General features: G+C 31.0%; 1 protein-coding gene across 2 annotated transcripts in view; it reads left to right on the top strand.

Annotated features, from left to right (window-relative positions):
- The window catches only part of LOC134695465 (probable nuclear hormone receptor HR38), a 33,482-nt gene extending 17,923 nt beyond the window's left edge, over positions 1 to 15,559 (top strand). Inside the window, exons 3-11 of one of the 2 annotated variants that reach the window (XM_063556733.1) lie at positions 1,583 to 2,000; positions 8,899 to 9,026; positions 11,286 to 12,016; positions 12,288 to 12,471; positions 12,733 to 12,862; positions 13,192 to 13,352; positions 13,787 to 13,989; positions 14,338 to 14,516; positions 15,108 to 15,559. In XM_063556733.1, coding sequence (XP_063412803.1) covers positions 9,006 to 9,026; positions 11,286 to 12,016; positions 12,288 to 12,471; positions 12,733 to 12,862; positions 13,192 to 13,352; positions 13,787 to 13,989; positions 14,338 to 14,516; positions 15,108 to 15,367 — 1,869 coding nt within the window. In that variant the 5' untranslated portion in view covers positions 1,583 to 2,000; positions 8,899 to 9,005 and the 3' untranslated portion in view covers positions 15,368 to 15,559. Of the gene's footprint in view, positions 1 to 1,582; positions 2,001 to 7,438; positions 7,626 to 8,898; positions 9,027 to 11,285; positions 12,017 to 12,287; positions 12,472 to 12,732; positions 12,863 to 13,191; positions 13,353 to 13,786; positions 13,990 to 14,337; positions 14,517 to 15,107 lie in introns of those variants that run through there. The other variant, XM_063556732.1, reaches the window with a different exon arrangement.
- The last annotated feature ends 1,016 nt before the right edge of the window (positions 15,560 to 16,575 follow it).

Here is a 16,575-nt window from a genome sequence, read left to right on the forward strand (position 1 = left end):
AACATCCTCTAACGTCTAATTTACCTGGGACATATTATTAATACAAAATCTATTTTTAGTGACAATGTACTTTTTGCTCCCGGCTGTATGTCAACACCTTTACTACACAGACGGTCACGTGGTTTCATCAACCATGGACATATCACATCTTCTACCTGAATGGAAAGATAAATTTTGAATTACTTGACGACAATTTAATTTAACTTAAATACATTCATCGCGTCAAATATTGCACTTCATGGTGTAAACTGAAAATTTATAGACGCGAAGACTGCAACAAGTCATTTGTTAGTAAATGTTTTAAATTTCGAACTATTTTTTCATAAATTCGTCTTGACATGTGATCATCTCGATCGGCAGACGTTTTGCACCTTCTTTGTGAATCGCATAAATGTCTTTATTCGGTCTGCACGGGATGTTTGTTTTGTATACAAACGAGTTATAAAGTGCTGCCCTGCACTGTTTAGACTATTTGTTTATTTCAGGAAATTTAAAATAAATGATGCTATTCAAATTCAAACGAAAACGTATGAACAACCTCATCTAAACAAAAATAAAAGAAACTATAAATACTGTTGTAAATATTTCAAAAATGATATAATTTTAGATTTTTAAAGTTATATAGTATTTCAATGCAGTTAAATATTGTCGCAGAATATTGTTTAAATAAAATTATGTTTTTGCTTTTCTTCCACTGATAAACTGCCTCTATTTTGTACTAGTATGAAAGTCTATGTATGTCAATCTTAATAACCTATATATAAAATACAAGTTTCATCTGCATTTAGGACTCAATATCATTAATCAAGTTTTCATCCTATTACCCATACATTTTATTATAAATAATTTGTGTAACATATGTAACCCTTGAACATATGGTAGTTTCATCATTCTTCAACCGATATCAACATATACTTATATTAGATTTTTTTTAAATGAACATTTGACGACGTTTCTTTCTTTCTTGTGCAACCCTATTTTAATCAAACATCATTTATAAAGTAGTGACCCTTAAATTTACAATATCTTTTCTATAATAGCACTACAAGATGTATTACTTAAGTGCATTCGAGCCTACCTAATCGTTGATATATTTATTTAGTCTAACATTTCGTTTTTCATCACTTATTTGTTCTATTTATGTGTTACAAATAGATAATGGGATATTTTATCACCTTAATGTCAGATGACCTTAATTTACCCTTACAGAGATACAACGTAAATCAGCTAAACATCCAAATCACTGAAGCGTTAACAAATACAACATACCACAACGGATTATTGACAATTTTATTCTCAACACTTCCAAATAAGGGACTTTACAATTCTTGTCAAAGCCGTTGTATTGATCGGATGGTAAATTCATCAATACGCTATACACATTATTGAGAAATCTCCAATTCTATAATTGCTTCAAAGTTCCTATTTTTAGCACTACTGCTTGCGAAAAAGAGATTAAGGCATACGTAAGCATTCTATGTTCGCTACAATGGTTAAATGATTCTAGAATACCCCTATCGTAAGCCTGATTGGTAGTCTTTGTAGTTTATTGTTGTTTAATATGTATGTTTCTGTTCTATAGATAGATCGTCTGCGTCAGACGCAGTATCGACCGTCTAATGAGCTTCACACAGCAGCCATTGACATCAAGTAACTCTAACCAACCATGCAGAATATTAACAGACAGCCAATCAGAATCGCCGTTACATCTATACCAATTACCTGGAATGTGTATTGAAATGTGGTGACGTACGAATTGATGCTGTGTGACGTCACTGGTTGTTCCCCAAGACCTTGTTACGATGATGTTGAAATATATACACACGATGGCCCAGTTTTCATTGATGTTTGAGTTAGATTGCGAACTATTCGGATGCATGGAGTACTTCGTATATGAGGGACTAGTATTGCTTTATAAAACAATCTGGATTATTACAAAGGATATAGTGGAGTGTCACAAATTGATTATACATTGGATAATTCTCAGCAAAATATTCAAGGTAAGGAACTTGCAATTTTTAAGCATTAAAAGTCAGCAAAAGTGTTAGGTATTTTTCTTAGATTTATTTTTATTTTTGCTTGATAAGTAACTATTGTAAATAGAATTTACACGTTTTTGTATAATATATATCATGGAATTTGCTAATTATTTTTAGCGACGTTTGAAAATGATTAGCACCTTTTACTTATAGTAACCAATGGTCAGTATTAAGAAACGACCACCTGTTTACAAGTCGTTGTTAAAGTTCCTTATTAACTGAATATAAAAGTAATATGACAGTTGTCTATTATGATAATATTGATGATACACAACTATAGGAACTGCATTATATAAACTTACATACTGTATTGATAAAGGTGCACAATAGCCTTTATACTTTCTTGAAATAGTTTATTATTTTGTCTCGCTAATGCCAAATAGTGAATGTGTTCTTTGTGATGGTTTGAAATTAAGAAAAATAAACATTGTTTAACAGAAGAAAACCTAAAACTTGCGGGTAACGGATAAGCATTCAACAAAATGAAAAATTAATAACACCGTAGTCAATACAAAGCTTCAAACTAATTTTGTTTAAATTGATATCGCCCGAACTGTTCCTTGTAATAGCCGGTGCACTCTTAATTTATTGCATATTATTATTAAATCAAACGTTTTTGCTGACATGGAGTAGGGTAGATTTTACTTAACGTTTTTTGTGAAAAAGTGTCATTATTATTTTAAAAGTCTGTGTTTTTTTCAAAACATTTTGAAATTCAGTGTACTTAATTCGAAGGGGGTTGAATATACCACCCTGACAGTGTTTGGTTAGAAACAGGCCTAGGTGGCTGTTGAGCAGCCAATATTGTCCAGATGAGGTTTTTATTACGTTATATACTAGTTCATCATGTGTGAGTAAATAAGGTTTCATTTATTGAAATAAACGACAACTTGTATTGACAGTTATTTCTTAATACACTGCAAATAAGTAGATATGGGTCAATATTTGACAATACTTATTGAATGAGGTCTATATGTATATTTAGTTAGAAAGAGACACATAATGTGTACAATATTTGTTAATAAATCTTTTAAAACTCGTGCATTTTTAGCAAAACTTTGGTTTTTCCTACTTAGCAGAAATTAAATATATCATATTGATTTATACTGATGATCGATGGTTTGTTGTGAATAAAACACGAGTATTTTTTTTCCATTTGTAATTTACTTGTAATTAGATATGTATATTACGGCACGATCAAAATTCAAGTCTTACAATACAAAAACAAATGTAATATGCACCAAACATACATGACATAGTAGAAACGTGAATATATCGACATAACCCCCCCCCCCCCCCCCCCCCAAAAAAAAAAAAAAATAATAATTATCTGCATTAACAATGATTATTTTGTAATTTATCTGAAATAGGTTAAAATGTAGACTCTCTCTCGTTTTACAAAGTTGTTTAAATTTTTTCATCCAGTCTCAGCTTATAGGAATTGCACACAATTTTATGTCATACATTTTATACAACATACACAACATCAGAGTATATTAGAATAAGTTAAACGATTGGATATTTTGCACGATTTGACATTTGATAGTTAGTCGTTTATTGTTTATTATTGGGAATTGTCATCCACTTTAAGAATATTCAAGATTGAGCAAGAACGATAACTCTGACATTATTGATTTGTTGGGGGAGTCGATACCTAATACAATTAATAAGAAAACGAGACATATAAAGCATCAGGATAAACAATGATCTTATTTACAATGGATTAGGTAAACCTACATGCAGGGTATGAATATTTAGTTTAAAATTATTTTTTACGGGACACTTCGATCATAGTTAGGATTGATTGCTATTATGATCAATCTTTAACATTTTTAAATACGCGTTGGTTTTTTTTCAACTATACGTAGATCATATGAAAAACTATTCTTTTAACTTGATTGGATAAGCGAGATTTAGAGATTTTTTTTTTAAATAAAGGATACATGTAGTTAGAGAAACAGCAATGCTTTTAAAAATGGTATGTTATTTATGTTTATATTCTTATAACTCATTGGAAATATAGAAAATCGAAAACGATGGAAAGTTGAATAAAATTTGTACATTGATAATATTTTATGAATTTTTAATCAAGACTAAAAACGTACCGAAGTGACTTTTTTCAAGGAATGCTTTAATCAGTTTATAATCAAGCAGTATTAAAATTCATTACAGCATTACATTCAATATTTAATTTCGCTGAAAAAAATGTTATACATGATTTTCCTCAAAAGATTTCTATTCCAGACTACTAAATGATTTTATGTGGATGAAAACTTATGAATTGGGATTAGTTAAAACGACCTTAATACCTTCTAAAAAACTGATCCCTTTTATTGTAATTTGATGTGCATTTTATTCAGTGTCTGCATCTAGATAAGCTTTTAAATCTCTTTGATGAAATATATCTCTACTTCATTTATCTCTATGTTTGGTACAATTATTTTTACTTTATTGTTAAAATGCCTGTAGCATTGACTTATTCACTGTGAAGTTTTAATAAATATGACAAAATATGTATGCAAAGTTTTGTGTCTGAATCATACAGTTAAACTGTTGCACGTGCACTTAACTTTTATTTCGAAACTAATTTTTATTTTGAAACTAAATAAGGTTTAATGAACCATTTTCTACATTTGAAAATACCTGTACCAAGTCAGGAATATGATAGTTCTTGTCCATTCGTTTTTGATGCGTTTTGTAATTTAATTTTGCCATATGATTATGGACTTTCCGAATTGATTTTCCTCTAAGTTCAGTATTTTTGTAATTTTACTTTTTCCTAATGTTTAAGTTGACTTGAATAAGGCCTCTACTTTTTCCAATCTAATGGATGCCTGAATTGCTAAATTATGAAATTTAATTAAAGATCTCGAATTCAATTTTTATTTTCGAAAGTCTTTGAGTCTTATAAGAGCCCATTGTAAATAGTTCTGATGTTATTGACTGAGCTTATGTCTTTTCAATTTTTTCTTGGATTTTTAATTTTACATTTGAAAAAATAATGGTATCGACTGAAAACTTAGGCCTTTTTTACATTGAATTTTCAGGACTTTAATGAAAGTATCTACTCGCTCGCCCTTTATATTTGTGTTGATAGTTGCAAAATTTACAGCATCTCTACCCCACATTTGTTTCCATCTTTTGTCCTCAACATGCATGGAATATCTGCCACTGAACGTTAAAATACCAAAAATTAATATGTATTTCTCCTTGTAGGACTCAAAGAAACTTTTAAAACAAAATTAAAATAAAACTCATAGTCAAGAAAACTTCTATCTATTTGTCATATGGAGCATTGTTCTATGCATACTAAAATTTTATGCTACGTTATGAATTTGGCTTAATATTGGTATGTTTTGAGATTCGTTGCCAATCTGTTTATTTTACAATTCGCAGATGGACCATAATACCTATACTTTCGAACACAATCAGCCTACGTGACGTAAGCAATCGAAGAAAATATTGTATTCGTAATGAAATTTCCAATAAATCATAGCAATTGATAACAATTAAGACGTTTATAAAACCCACCTTGCTTTAAAATGTATTCCAACTGCGATATCTGTTTTGGTTATTGTTTATACCTGACAACATCAAATGCAAAAGTTCTAAAGAAGTTATAATGTCTTGTACTGTTAATTAGATAATTAAATTTTGTATTAGACAATGAAAAAAATAATAGTGATATTTAAACATAGTCTACATTTGGTGTTCCAATAAATCGACAAAATACGGTGTTTGATCAAGATGTTCATTGAAACTATAATAAATTTTACTTGTTTATACTGGAAGTTTATGCATACACTGTTTTAATTCAATGTTTCTAAATTCATAGATTTCAGAAACTTTAAAAGATAGATTCTTGAATACCTAGCTCAAATCACCCAAGTTTTCAATTTATTCTGTTGATGTATTTCGTTTAGCTCATTCTTTATTTTTTCTATCATCTTTGTGATATTTTGTTCACTTTTAAGTGTATTCGTATTTTTTAGTACATGGTCTTCCTTTTTACAAACACAGGTTTCGCTATCTCTTTTATCGCTAAAAAATGGATACATTTACTTTATTTTTTAATTTTCAAGCAAGTATTTACAATTTTAACAAGTATTACCTCACAGGTTACAAGAACTAAAAACGTTATCAAGTGTAAAATAAATTATAAAGAATGCAATAACAGCGACAAGAATATGTATATTGTGTACCGAAGAACGGGACGAACCCCACTAAGGGTCATTTAAATATGCAATAGGTCTGCAATTGTAAATTGAAAACTGTTAATTTGTCAACACATTGCAATCACGTTGATGTAATTTATAATTCTATTGTACTTTGCTGCAGCGTATGCAACCTGCCAAATTTTGATGCATTTACCAATTTACCTTGGTTAAAAAAACTATGATCGTGATAAAGCAGTTAAAGGGAAGCAACTCGAATTTATTTTACGGAAAATAGTAGCGGTTTTAATGGTATCGATATAATTTTATTCAGTTTTACTGCAAAGTATCATTTAATTCTAACCGTAAATAAATACTTTGATAATCTGATTAAAATCCGATTTACACTCCCTCTAATGGTGTTGAGTATCGTAGTGAAGTCCTACAGGTTATTCTAATAAGATTCTTATTGAATGAAAGTACAATTAAATGAACTTGTTTCGAAAAAAATATTATAGTCCGCTAAAATCAAACGGTTTACAGATAGTGATAGTAACTATTTTATCAAACGGCGACTTAAACACATATGTTAAGTGAGGTTAAGGTTCCAAAGATTATTTTCGAAGTATTGTTGTACCTTTTTCTTTTGTCTTTTGTGTCAAGTGGACCAGCTAAAGGTTTATCTTCAATTGCGGGCTTTGCATACGAAAATCTGACATAGCATACATGAAGGACTAATTTTCCCAACAATCGTCGGGTAACTTTCCGAGCATTTAACTTTTGCCTCCACCAGAGATGAAGAAATGGCTGCTAAATAACAAGATACCCACGGATACAATTATATTTAATTGAATAAATTATAACAAATATATGAACTTTAAGAGATATTCTAAAGATACTTCAAACATTAACAAGGTTAATCACACCTTTATCTTTTGGTCTGTACTGATAATCCATTGGCAACCATTTATACCACATGTCCTTATTTTTATATAAGTTTTATTAATTGTACATAATATTTACGTATTATCTCCTGTATTGCTGGACCATTTAAGGAAGTCACTCCCATCTTTATTCATTTTACGTAGATTCTGCGGGTGATTGACATCCTCAATTCCAAGGTGTTAAACATCTACATATAAAGAAAGTAAACATAAATTTTCTTCTTCACACCATTACGATGACCATCGTGCGTCAAGAAATTCTGGCGTAATTGGAAAAACTCAATATAGTTCTAACTCATCCAATGAAAAATCGAGCTCGTCCATTGGGCAGTTAACTAATTGAACATGTGGATAAAATCTAGAAACACTTTTAAAATTGGATAATTTCATTCTAAACATGTCATCAATAATGAGTGGGAATTTTTATCATCGAAGACCAGTTATTAAAAGAGAACCGCCATTTAATGCATGCGTTTTATATAATCTTGGTAAGTCCAATGCATGAGTTTTATATAGTATAACCGACAAAAATAATACGCTTAAGTTATTTTTTTTTTCAAAATTAAATTTATTAAGAAATCAACGTTTTATCAAACCTTGTGCACGTGTTTACTGTTTTATTTGTACCTCGAATGAAATTTTAACAAGATACTATATATATGTTTGCACAAATTTTTTTTAAAAGTTTTTAAAACTTATATAAAGAAAATAGTACAGTTAAACCAACCGCTATGGTTAAAAAAAAGTCACCGATAAATGGAGTTTTAAATATCGATAGTAAAACTTTTTGTTAAATATTTTTTTGTATTTTTATGATTGCAAATTCAAAATCCTTGACAGCACTTTTAATATCAAATTATAAATATGGAACATATGTTGCAGAAAATGACGGCTCGTGCTCGTCACGTGCTTTTGATCGAGAGCGTATGCACTCGATATGTTGCATTACATTTTATAAAATCTTTAACCGCAGCTAATCTTTTATAAAGTATTATTATCAATAGTATGTTTCCGAGTTAGAGTGTAACAATTCCATCATTTAACGGTTAGTAACACATTTTTTGGTATTAATTGAATACGTTCATATCTCGTAAAAATAATATTTATATATCTTTTCCAAATACCTATTCTCGATTTTAATATTATCATTTTGGAAATTTTTAAATGTTGGCGAAGAAATCAAACACACGGGCCCTGCAGACAGAAACAGAAACTTGCTATTCCAGCTGGCCATTTTCAATTCTTTGATACCCTAATATATTATCATACTAAAATTATTCTCTAGCCATATCACGACCCAGAAATTGTTGAACGAATATCCAACTAGAATTTTGAAAAAATGAAGATGCAATTGAACATATGATACTGATGTTGTCAAGACTACACAAACAACATCTTTAACCCCGTCGCATTTTTTTGCGCCTGTCCCAAGTCAGGAGCCACTCGCCTTTGTTAGTCTTGTATTATTTTAATTTAAGTTTCTTGTGTACAATTTGGAAAATTAGTATGGCGTTCATTATCACTGAACTAGTATATATTTGATTAGGGGCCATCTAAAGGACGCCTCCGGGTGCGTGAATTTCTCGTTACATTGAAGATCTGTTGGTGACCTTCTGCTGTTGATTTTTCTATGGTCGGACTGTTGTCTCTTTGAGGCATTCCCCATTTCTATTTTCAATTTTATTTACTTAAAAATTCATAACATCATATTCAATTGTCGCCAAAATAATTATGTTTAAAATTTTATTTGTATCTCTTCAGATTCATCACAGAGAGTTCCAGCCTCTCCAAGACGCCATTCATTAAGTGTGACATCTTCCTCTCAACAATCACCATCAACAACCACCATTACATCATCAACGGAACAAATGTTACTTTTACAGCCACAGGTAATTTACATTTTACCTTGCATCTACAGTTATTTTACATGTTACTTTTGCATCCACAGTTAATTTTCATGTTACTTTAGCATCCTCAGTTAATTTACATATTACTTTTGTATCTACAGTTAATTTACATATTACTTTTGAATCTGGCAGTTAATTTACATGTTACTTTTGTATTTACAGTTTATTTACATGTTAATTTTACATCTACTTGTGAAAAGTTGTCTCACTACCGGGCAGTTATATATCTTACATGTTACATCTGTAGTCACATGATCATTTGATCTTTAAAGTCCTCACTTGTCCATGCACTTATATATGCATCCCTGATTTTCAAATTGTCGATTTGATTGTTCCTGGCAGAGGTTAGATAAGAAAAGCGATTTGGGTACCCGCAACTTTTATTTTGATGTACGAAATATTTGCCACTGTACGTTAAGCAAAAAACATCACCATTAAAATGTCTAAGGACAACTGTATGCTATTAATTGAAACACTGGACAAAATATCTTTAATAATAATAACGATGTGTTCGTTGACACCTTACATAGTTTTATAAAATTTATTTTGATATTTTACAAGGCTAAACATACCTTCTTCTTTTAACACCTTTATAATCTATAAGAAAAGGTGAATTGCCTCGCGATTATTAGATAAGGATCTAGTTTTTTTTATTTTCATCGTCGGTTTAAGTCGGGAGAATGGTTCGAAAGTTGATTATCGAGCGAAAAGACAAATGTATACTAGACTTGTTCCCGACCGCAATATTAAGTATGTCTCGTGAGAGAGTATGGTTAAAAGCTAATACCTGGAACGTAGTACCGGGAACCAGGATAAATGTATACCAACTTGAACTAGTCATCATAATCATATGAATGTTTTTTTTCAACTCATTCTTAAGCTTTAAACATATCATATTAAATGTATCAAATGCATTTTTTTACCCAAAATGAACTCTTTTTTTTCTCCAAACAACTTTTAAATTTAACATGTAAAACTCAATCATATTATGGTAAAACATTGACAGTGAAAAGAAATGCATGTCTCGGTTTTAAAGAGTTGGAAAAGAAAATTAATATAAAAGAAAATGTTTAATTTGCAATTGGGAAAATTATTATTAATTTTATTAGCGTATGCATGAATATTAATTAACTGGAACTACTTATTTGTATACTTTAGTTGAGCCGGGACTTTAACTGTTATCACTTTCGCGAACAATGGATTTTAACCATATGGTTAATGTGATATGCTTAAGTTATAACGAGCGGAGGCACACTCCGTTAAAGGCGTGAACACTTATTTATAACACCAATATTAATTTAAGTAATTAGAGTATTAATTTCTTGTATTTGTTTCATAAATCCGGGCACGTGTTTAAGATAGCGATAAAAGTTCGATTCCGAGAAATACGGTGGTTGCTCCTCGCACGACAACGCCAAACACCAATTGACATAACTTATAATGTCATGAGCACGAGTAAAGTGAAAACTTAATTGCCATGAAACCACAGAATTATATATTACTATGATAGAGAACCACTTGATGTGTATTAAAAACGCAGTGGCGTAGAGTAAATGTATAAATGACCAAATGCACGTGCGAACATCTAAAGTATCCGCTAATAATTAGGTTCTGTCGATTACATGTATTGCTTTCACCAAATTAAATAAACGGTTCAATTTGTTTTATTAAATTTAACAATCACAGGAACACATTTTATACATAAACGCACACAAACAGAAATCAAATTAAAGAATGGACACGATTTCAGTAATGTTAATATATTTCCAAACATGTTTATTAGAAACAATGTCGAAATTTTGAAACACTTTAAAAAAAAATACATTGTCAGGTAACGACATAAGGTACTCTTAAAGACATTTTGTGTTGCCTAAATATGTAAAACTCAAACTCCTACAGTGAAAAGTTTGATGTAGTTAAATTTTGAAACGAAATGCTGAAATTCAATTAATTTAGATTTTTTTCTACTGTGACGTTCTTTTAAGATTTGATGTTGGTCAATATGTAATTGGTCAATATTTCTCGCACCTTGTGAATGTTTGATGTTGACATTTGACTAAGGGGTCAATTTTTTTCGCAGCTTGTCTTGTATTCGCTAAGAGAAAACTGACGTAAGCATCAGGCTATATAACACAGCTACTTTTAAAAGTCAAACATTATTCACTTGGAACTTGCTCTTGTAAGATCTGCTGTGATTAAAAAGAATATTAGTAAGACTTTTTATTATTTTTCTGTTTGTAGGCTGCCTTCACATCTCAAGCCAGTTTTCTGGGAGATTTGCCTGCACCGTTTGCTTCGTGCGGCACCCAGTCAGGTAGTGCGGACATCGGAATATTTCCATCATCTGCAGGATTTCAAGGAACAATGCCTTCGGATACATCATACGCATCAGAAGATATTCCTTCTGATATTTTTCAGGGCGGCTTTGATTCATCTGCTTTTCAAAACATACAACAAGGTTATCCAGAAACCTACAGTTACGAAGGAGCATTCATGGTAGATAAAGAGTCAGCTAAACAGCTAGGAGCTATGTATTCACAGGAAAATCAAAGTTTCCCAGGATCTCAACCAAAGTATACCGATTCCATGATGTCTTACGAAGGCAGTTTTCAAGCATTTCCGGCACAGGACTGTGACTTATTACCACAAAGATACATCAGTGACACTAAACAAAAATTCACGTATCCATCACCTCATGAACTGTTCCAAGCACCTCATATTGGATATTCCGAAATCGATCAAAAACATCCGCCATTCAGTTCTCATCAAAGTTTTAGTGATGCTTCAAACATTTTCTGCAGAGACAGAAGCAGTTTTCCTAGTTACGGTCAGGGTTTCTATGACAACCGAAGTTTACCTCACACGGAGACTGACAGGACTCATTATCGTCCTGGAGATTTAAATGTAGTACGTCAGGGATTCTCCCGTAGACCGCCTCTTACAATTCCAATGCCTCCTGGTACCCCAGAAGGGTAAGTTGACTTGTAACCAGTATTATAATTCTTACTTAATTTTACTCTTTCTTGAATTCTATTTTTGCTACCTATCTATAAAGTGACTTTTTCATAACCTTTTCCGAATTTATCCTCACTTATCCTTAAAATGTCATTTCAGAAAATAGAAACGAATATATTAAAAATGCTATTTCAAAATATAAATCTGTTAATTTTTTTCGTAATCTGTCTTTGATACCTGTTATCAACATGACATTTAAATTTTAAAACATGTATTCAATCTTTACAGAATGGACGTGCAGAAATTTCATATCAAATCACCAGCTACCCCTTCCACACCAAGTTCTACAAGGTCTTCCCCTGGGAGAGAACAACCACAGAAGGAGAGTCTACTATGCGCAGTTTGTGGCGACAATGCTGCTTGTCAACATTACGGAGTCAGAACCTGTGAGGGATGCAAGGGATTTTTCAAGGTAGGAGGAAACAATATTTCTACATTTGATTTTTTTTAAAGGGAAGTATTTGAAATTGAAACATTCAAAGAATAAAAAGTACAAAATTATCAATTGAATCTTATTTTTTTTCCATTTCTCATAAGTATGTGAATATCTTTATTAGCAATGTTTAAAAAAATCTTTTATGAATTTTTAAGTTATACTTGTTGCTCATAATATGCAAATAACAAAGAGTTTATTTGTTTTTAATAAAAATCTTTTTCACTTCTTCTTAAACAGAGAACAGTACAGAAAAATGCCAAGTACGTGTGTCTGGCCGATAAAAATTGTCCAGTAGACAAGCGAAGACGGAATAGATGCCAGTTTTGCAGATTCCAAAAATGTCTGGTTGTTGGCATGGTCAAAGAAGGTACGTTAAATTTTTCATTTTACAGTTATCTTTGTAATTTATTGTCACTTGTACCTACATGTATCGTTTATGATTTTACTGAATTTTTAAATGTGGCTGTACACTTTAATAGAATCATGAATATTCATGTAAATATTTATAACTATTGGTCAATTTTTTCATTGGTTTGATTGTGAGTAGGAAACCATCCTGTAATTATATATTAACTGATGCGATAAACTCATCGTAGAAACCAGGATTTAAATTTTGTAATTGCGCCAAATGCGGGTTTCGTCTACAAAAGACTCATCAGTGTCATATAGGTTTAACATGGTTGTGTTTTTTTACAGTTGTGAGAACAGACAGTTTAAAAGGCAGACGTGGTCGGCTTCCATCAAAGCCAAAAAGTCCACAAGAATCACCACCTTCACCCCCAGTCAGCCTCATTACTGCTTTAGTCCGAGCACATGTAGACTCTTCCCCAGACATTCCAAATCTGGACTACAGTAAGGTAAGATACAACACGTTTAAATATACCTTTGAAAATTAATTTTTAAACAACAGATAAGTACATATAGGGTTTTATGTTTCGGTATTCGTTATTATAGTAAGAATATATTTGAGGCAACAGTAGTTTATCGATTCAAAACTCCTAAATTCATTTAAAAGATACAAATCAACGTAAAACACTCAATCTATAGGAGTTTAATGAACGACAAAAGGAGCATGGTGATCTTCTTCTTCAACGATTTTCAAATTATATACAGCTTTAAACTTATGTAGACATTGTTTTCTAAATCACGGCTGATATAGATATTATCTTGTACACACTCCTTTCGTGTATGGTTTAATTATATAATTCAAATCAACATTTAAAATGAAAGTAATACAAAATATCTTTATGACAATTATTTAACCAACTGATTTGGTTTTTTTTACCAACAGTTTGAAGTGCCTTCCGGTTCAACAAGCCCAACCTCACATGAAGAAAAAATCAGGCTTTTCTATGATATTATCCTCACCTCCATGGATATACTGAAAGCATGGGCAGAAAAAATCCCGGGCTTTTGTGACCTGTGCAAAGAAGATCAAGATCTCCTTTTCAAATCAGCATCATTAGAACTCTTTGTTTTGCGGATAGCATACAGGTAAGTCACAAATTGCGCTTTAATAAAATAAACGTGGTAGAAGGACAAAAGTCAAAACTTTTTCAACTTGGTTATTGATTCAAATGATACAATTTATTAAGTCAAAATAAGTAAATCGTGAATGGGTGTCTTTTGAAAATTGTGAATTGTTATTATAAAAAAAATACTTGAACTTATTTGCTAATTCTGTAAGTTGCTGTTTATACATAAAATTTGAGAAAACTTTCCAACTATAATTAATAATAGTTTAAGAATGTGCACATGTCTATAAATTGGATACAATCACTGTGAAATATTTAAATTTTATACCATATCTATCATACTAATGATATGCAATTTACCTTTCAGAGTTCATCCTAATGATGACCAGATAATTTTTGACAATGGCCAGGTATTCCACAGAGACGAGATCAGAAGTATATTTGGAGAATGGATAGATTCCATTGTAGACTTTGGGCTGTCTCTCCACAGAAACAACCTAGACATTTCATCACTTGCTTGTATGGCAGCTCTAACTCTTGTCACAAGTAAGTCATCTCAATTTACTATTCTTACTTTAGTCACAAGTAAGTTATTTTAATATACTATTCTTACTATAGTCACAAGTAAGTCATCTTATTTTACTAATTTTTCAAAATGTATTATCCTTCTTAGTCTTGCTTACTTAGCAGCTCTTTAAAAAAATCTTAGTTTGTTATTTTTATCAAAATGTATTATCCCGCTTTTTGTTTACTGAATATTACGTCTGCAAAATTACGTTTCTCTCACGTGGTGCGACTTTTGAAGTCTGTGGTAGAACATTTTGCTCCTGGTATCTACGTCATGTATGCCAATAGAATTTAGGCTACCATCAAAGTTTTATTAACATTATAATTCTTCTTTAAAAAGTCACATTCACTGGATAATTATCGAAGAAATCCAATTATCCGTTCGGGCGTCACTGGTGAGTCTTTTGTAGACGAAACGCGCATCTGGCGTATATACTAAATTTAGTCCTGTTATCTATGATGAGTTAATTTACAAAGTTATGAAACAAATATGTATTAGGAATACACTAACGGGACTCTGTGATGTACTATCATGAACAAACTTTATAATTTTGTTATTTTTTTTTGTAGCACGGCATGGAGTCAAAGATCAAAAGAAAATGGAAGATTTACAAATGAAAATCATAGACTGTTTGCGTGATCACTGTACATATAATAGTGACGCACAGAAGAAGCCACATTTATTTTCCTACATTCTCAGTACGGAAGCAGAACTTAGAACATTAAGCCGAGAAGGGCTTCAACGAATGTTGTTTTTTAAACTGGAAGACATTTTTCAGGCCCCACCTATCATTGAAGATACTTATTTATCAAGTGCACTACCATTTTAAATTTGCATTCATGACGTCATTCACTATGGATAAGAATGACGTGGATATTAGTATTGACATTTGAATTGATATTTTTTTTTATTATAAAACATTATATGTCTGTGAAAAAAAAGATATCTATATGTTTATTTTCTAATTTATATTGCAAAAATATGACACACATTCTAGATTTCTTGTACATGGATGGACTAAAAATTAGATTCGCTGTTTCATAATCTAATGCATTCTGGGTTATTTAATTTGAGTATTCAAATACAAAAAAAAACAATAGTGTTGTTAACCAATGATATCACCTCATTTTCATTTTTTGGTACCAACAGTGAAATTACCCATAGTTCATTAGATTATTAAACTGGTAATTAAAGAAGTCATTGTATCTCCTAATAGTGCTACTTTTTATATAGTGCTATGTTGTAATAAACAGATGGTTTGTGTTAAGAAAACCTTAGTGATAATTGTTTTTTTATTCAGATCTTACTCTGCAGATGTAACTTAAAAGTGTTATCAAGAAATTTCTATAGACTGTTTTCAAATAACCGACTTTTGACTCCGAATTATATTATTTTTCGACAGGTTGCCTTATCTGCTGTTCGACATACTAAGAGCGACCAAAAGAAATAAAATCAAATATATAGGCAGTGAAGTTTTGAAGAAAATTTACTGCTTACCCCACAATTATACCGACTGGAGCTTGATTTTACTTGTTTACATTGCTCTTACTTGACGGAGTACCAGGATGTCCTACAACAGAATAGGTGACATGTCGATAAATATTAACTCTGAATTCATAACTCGAAGCTCTGCCTCAACGGTTGAATGCTATTTCGTATATCTACAATTTTATTATTAAAAAGAGTATGTACTTTTCATTTACTTTTTAACGTAAAGATCTTTGAAAACATAAGTAATTTCTAAATCTGATTAAAAGTTAGCACCAAGACTACACTTTCAAATCTCAATTAAACTTTAAAAAAATATCGTTTTTGCTCTTTTTACTGTAGATGATTTTAAATCCAAATAAATTTGTTTAGGAAAATGTATGTGTATAATTGTTGAGAGATAAACCTAACAAATCCGTTAACTTGGCCTAATCCTTACACACTACAGTACCCATATTTCCTCTTTGCATTTTATACATTGTGACTATGTATAAATGTATAATTTTTTTCTGCACTTTTGTACATATTGGAACATCTATGTTGTCAAAA

This window comes from Mytilus trossulus, chromosome 13 (genome assembly GCF_036588685.1).
Source record: "Mytilus trossulus isolate FHL-02 chromosome 13, PNRI_Mtr1.1.1.hap1, whole genome shotgun sequence".
Classification (NCBI taxonomy): domain Eukaryota; kingdom Metazoa; phylum Mollusca; class Bivalvia; order Mytilida; family Mytilidae; genus Mytilus; species Mytilus trossulus.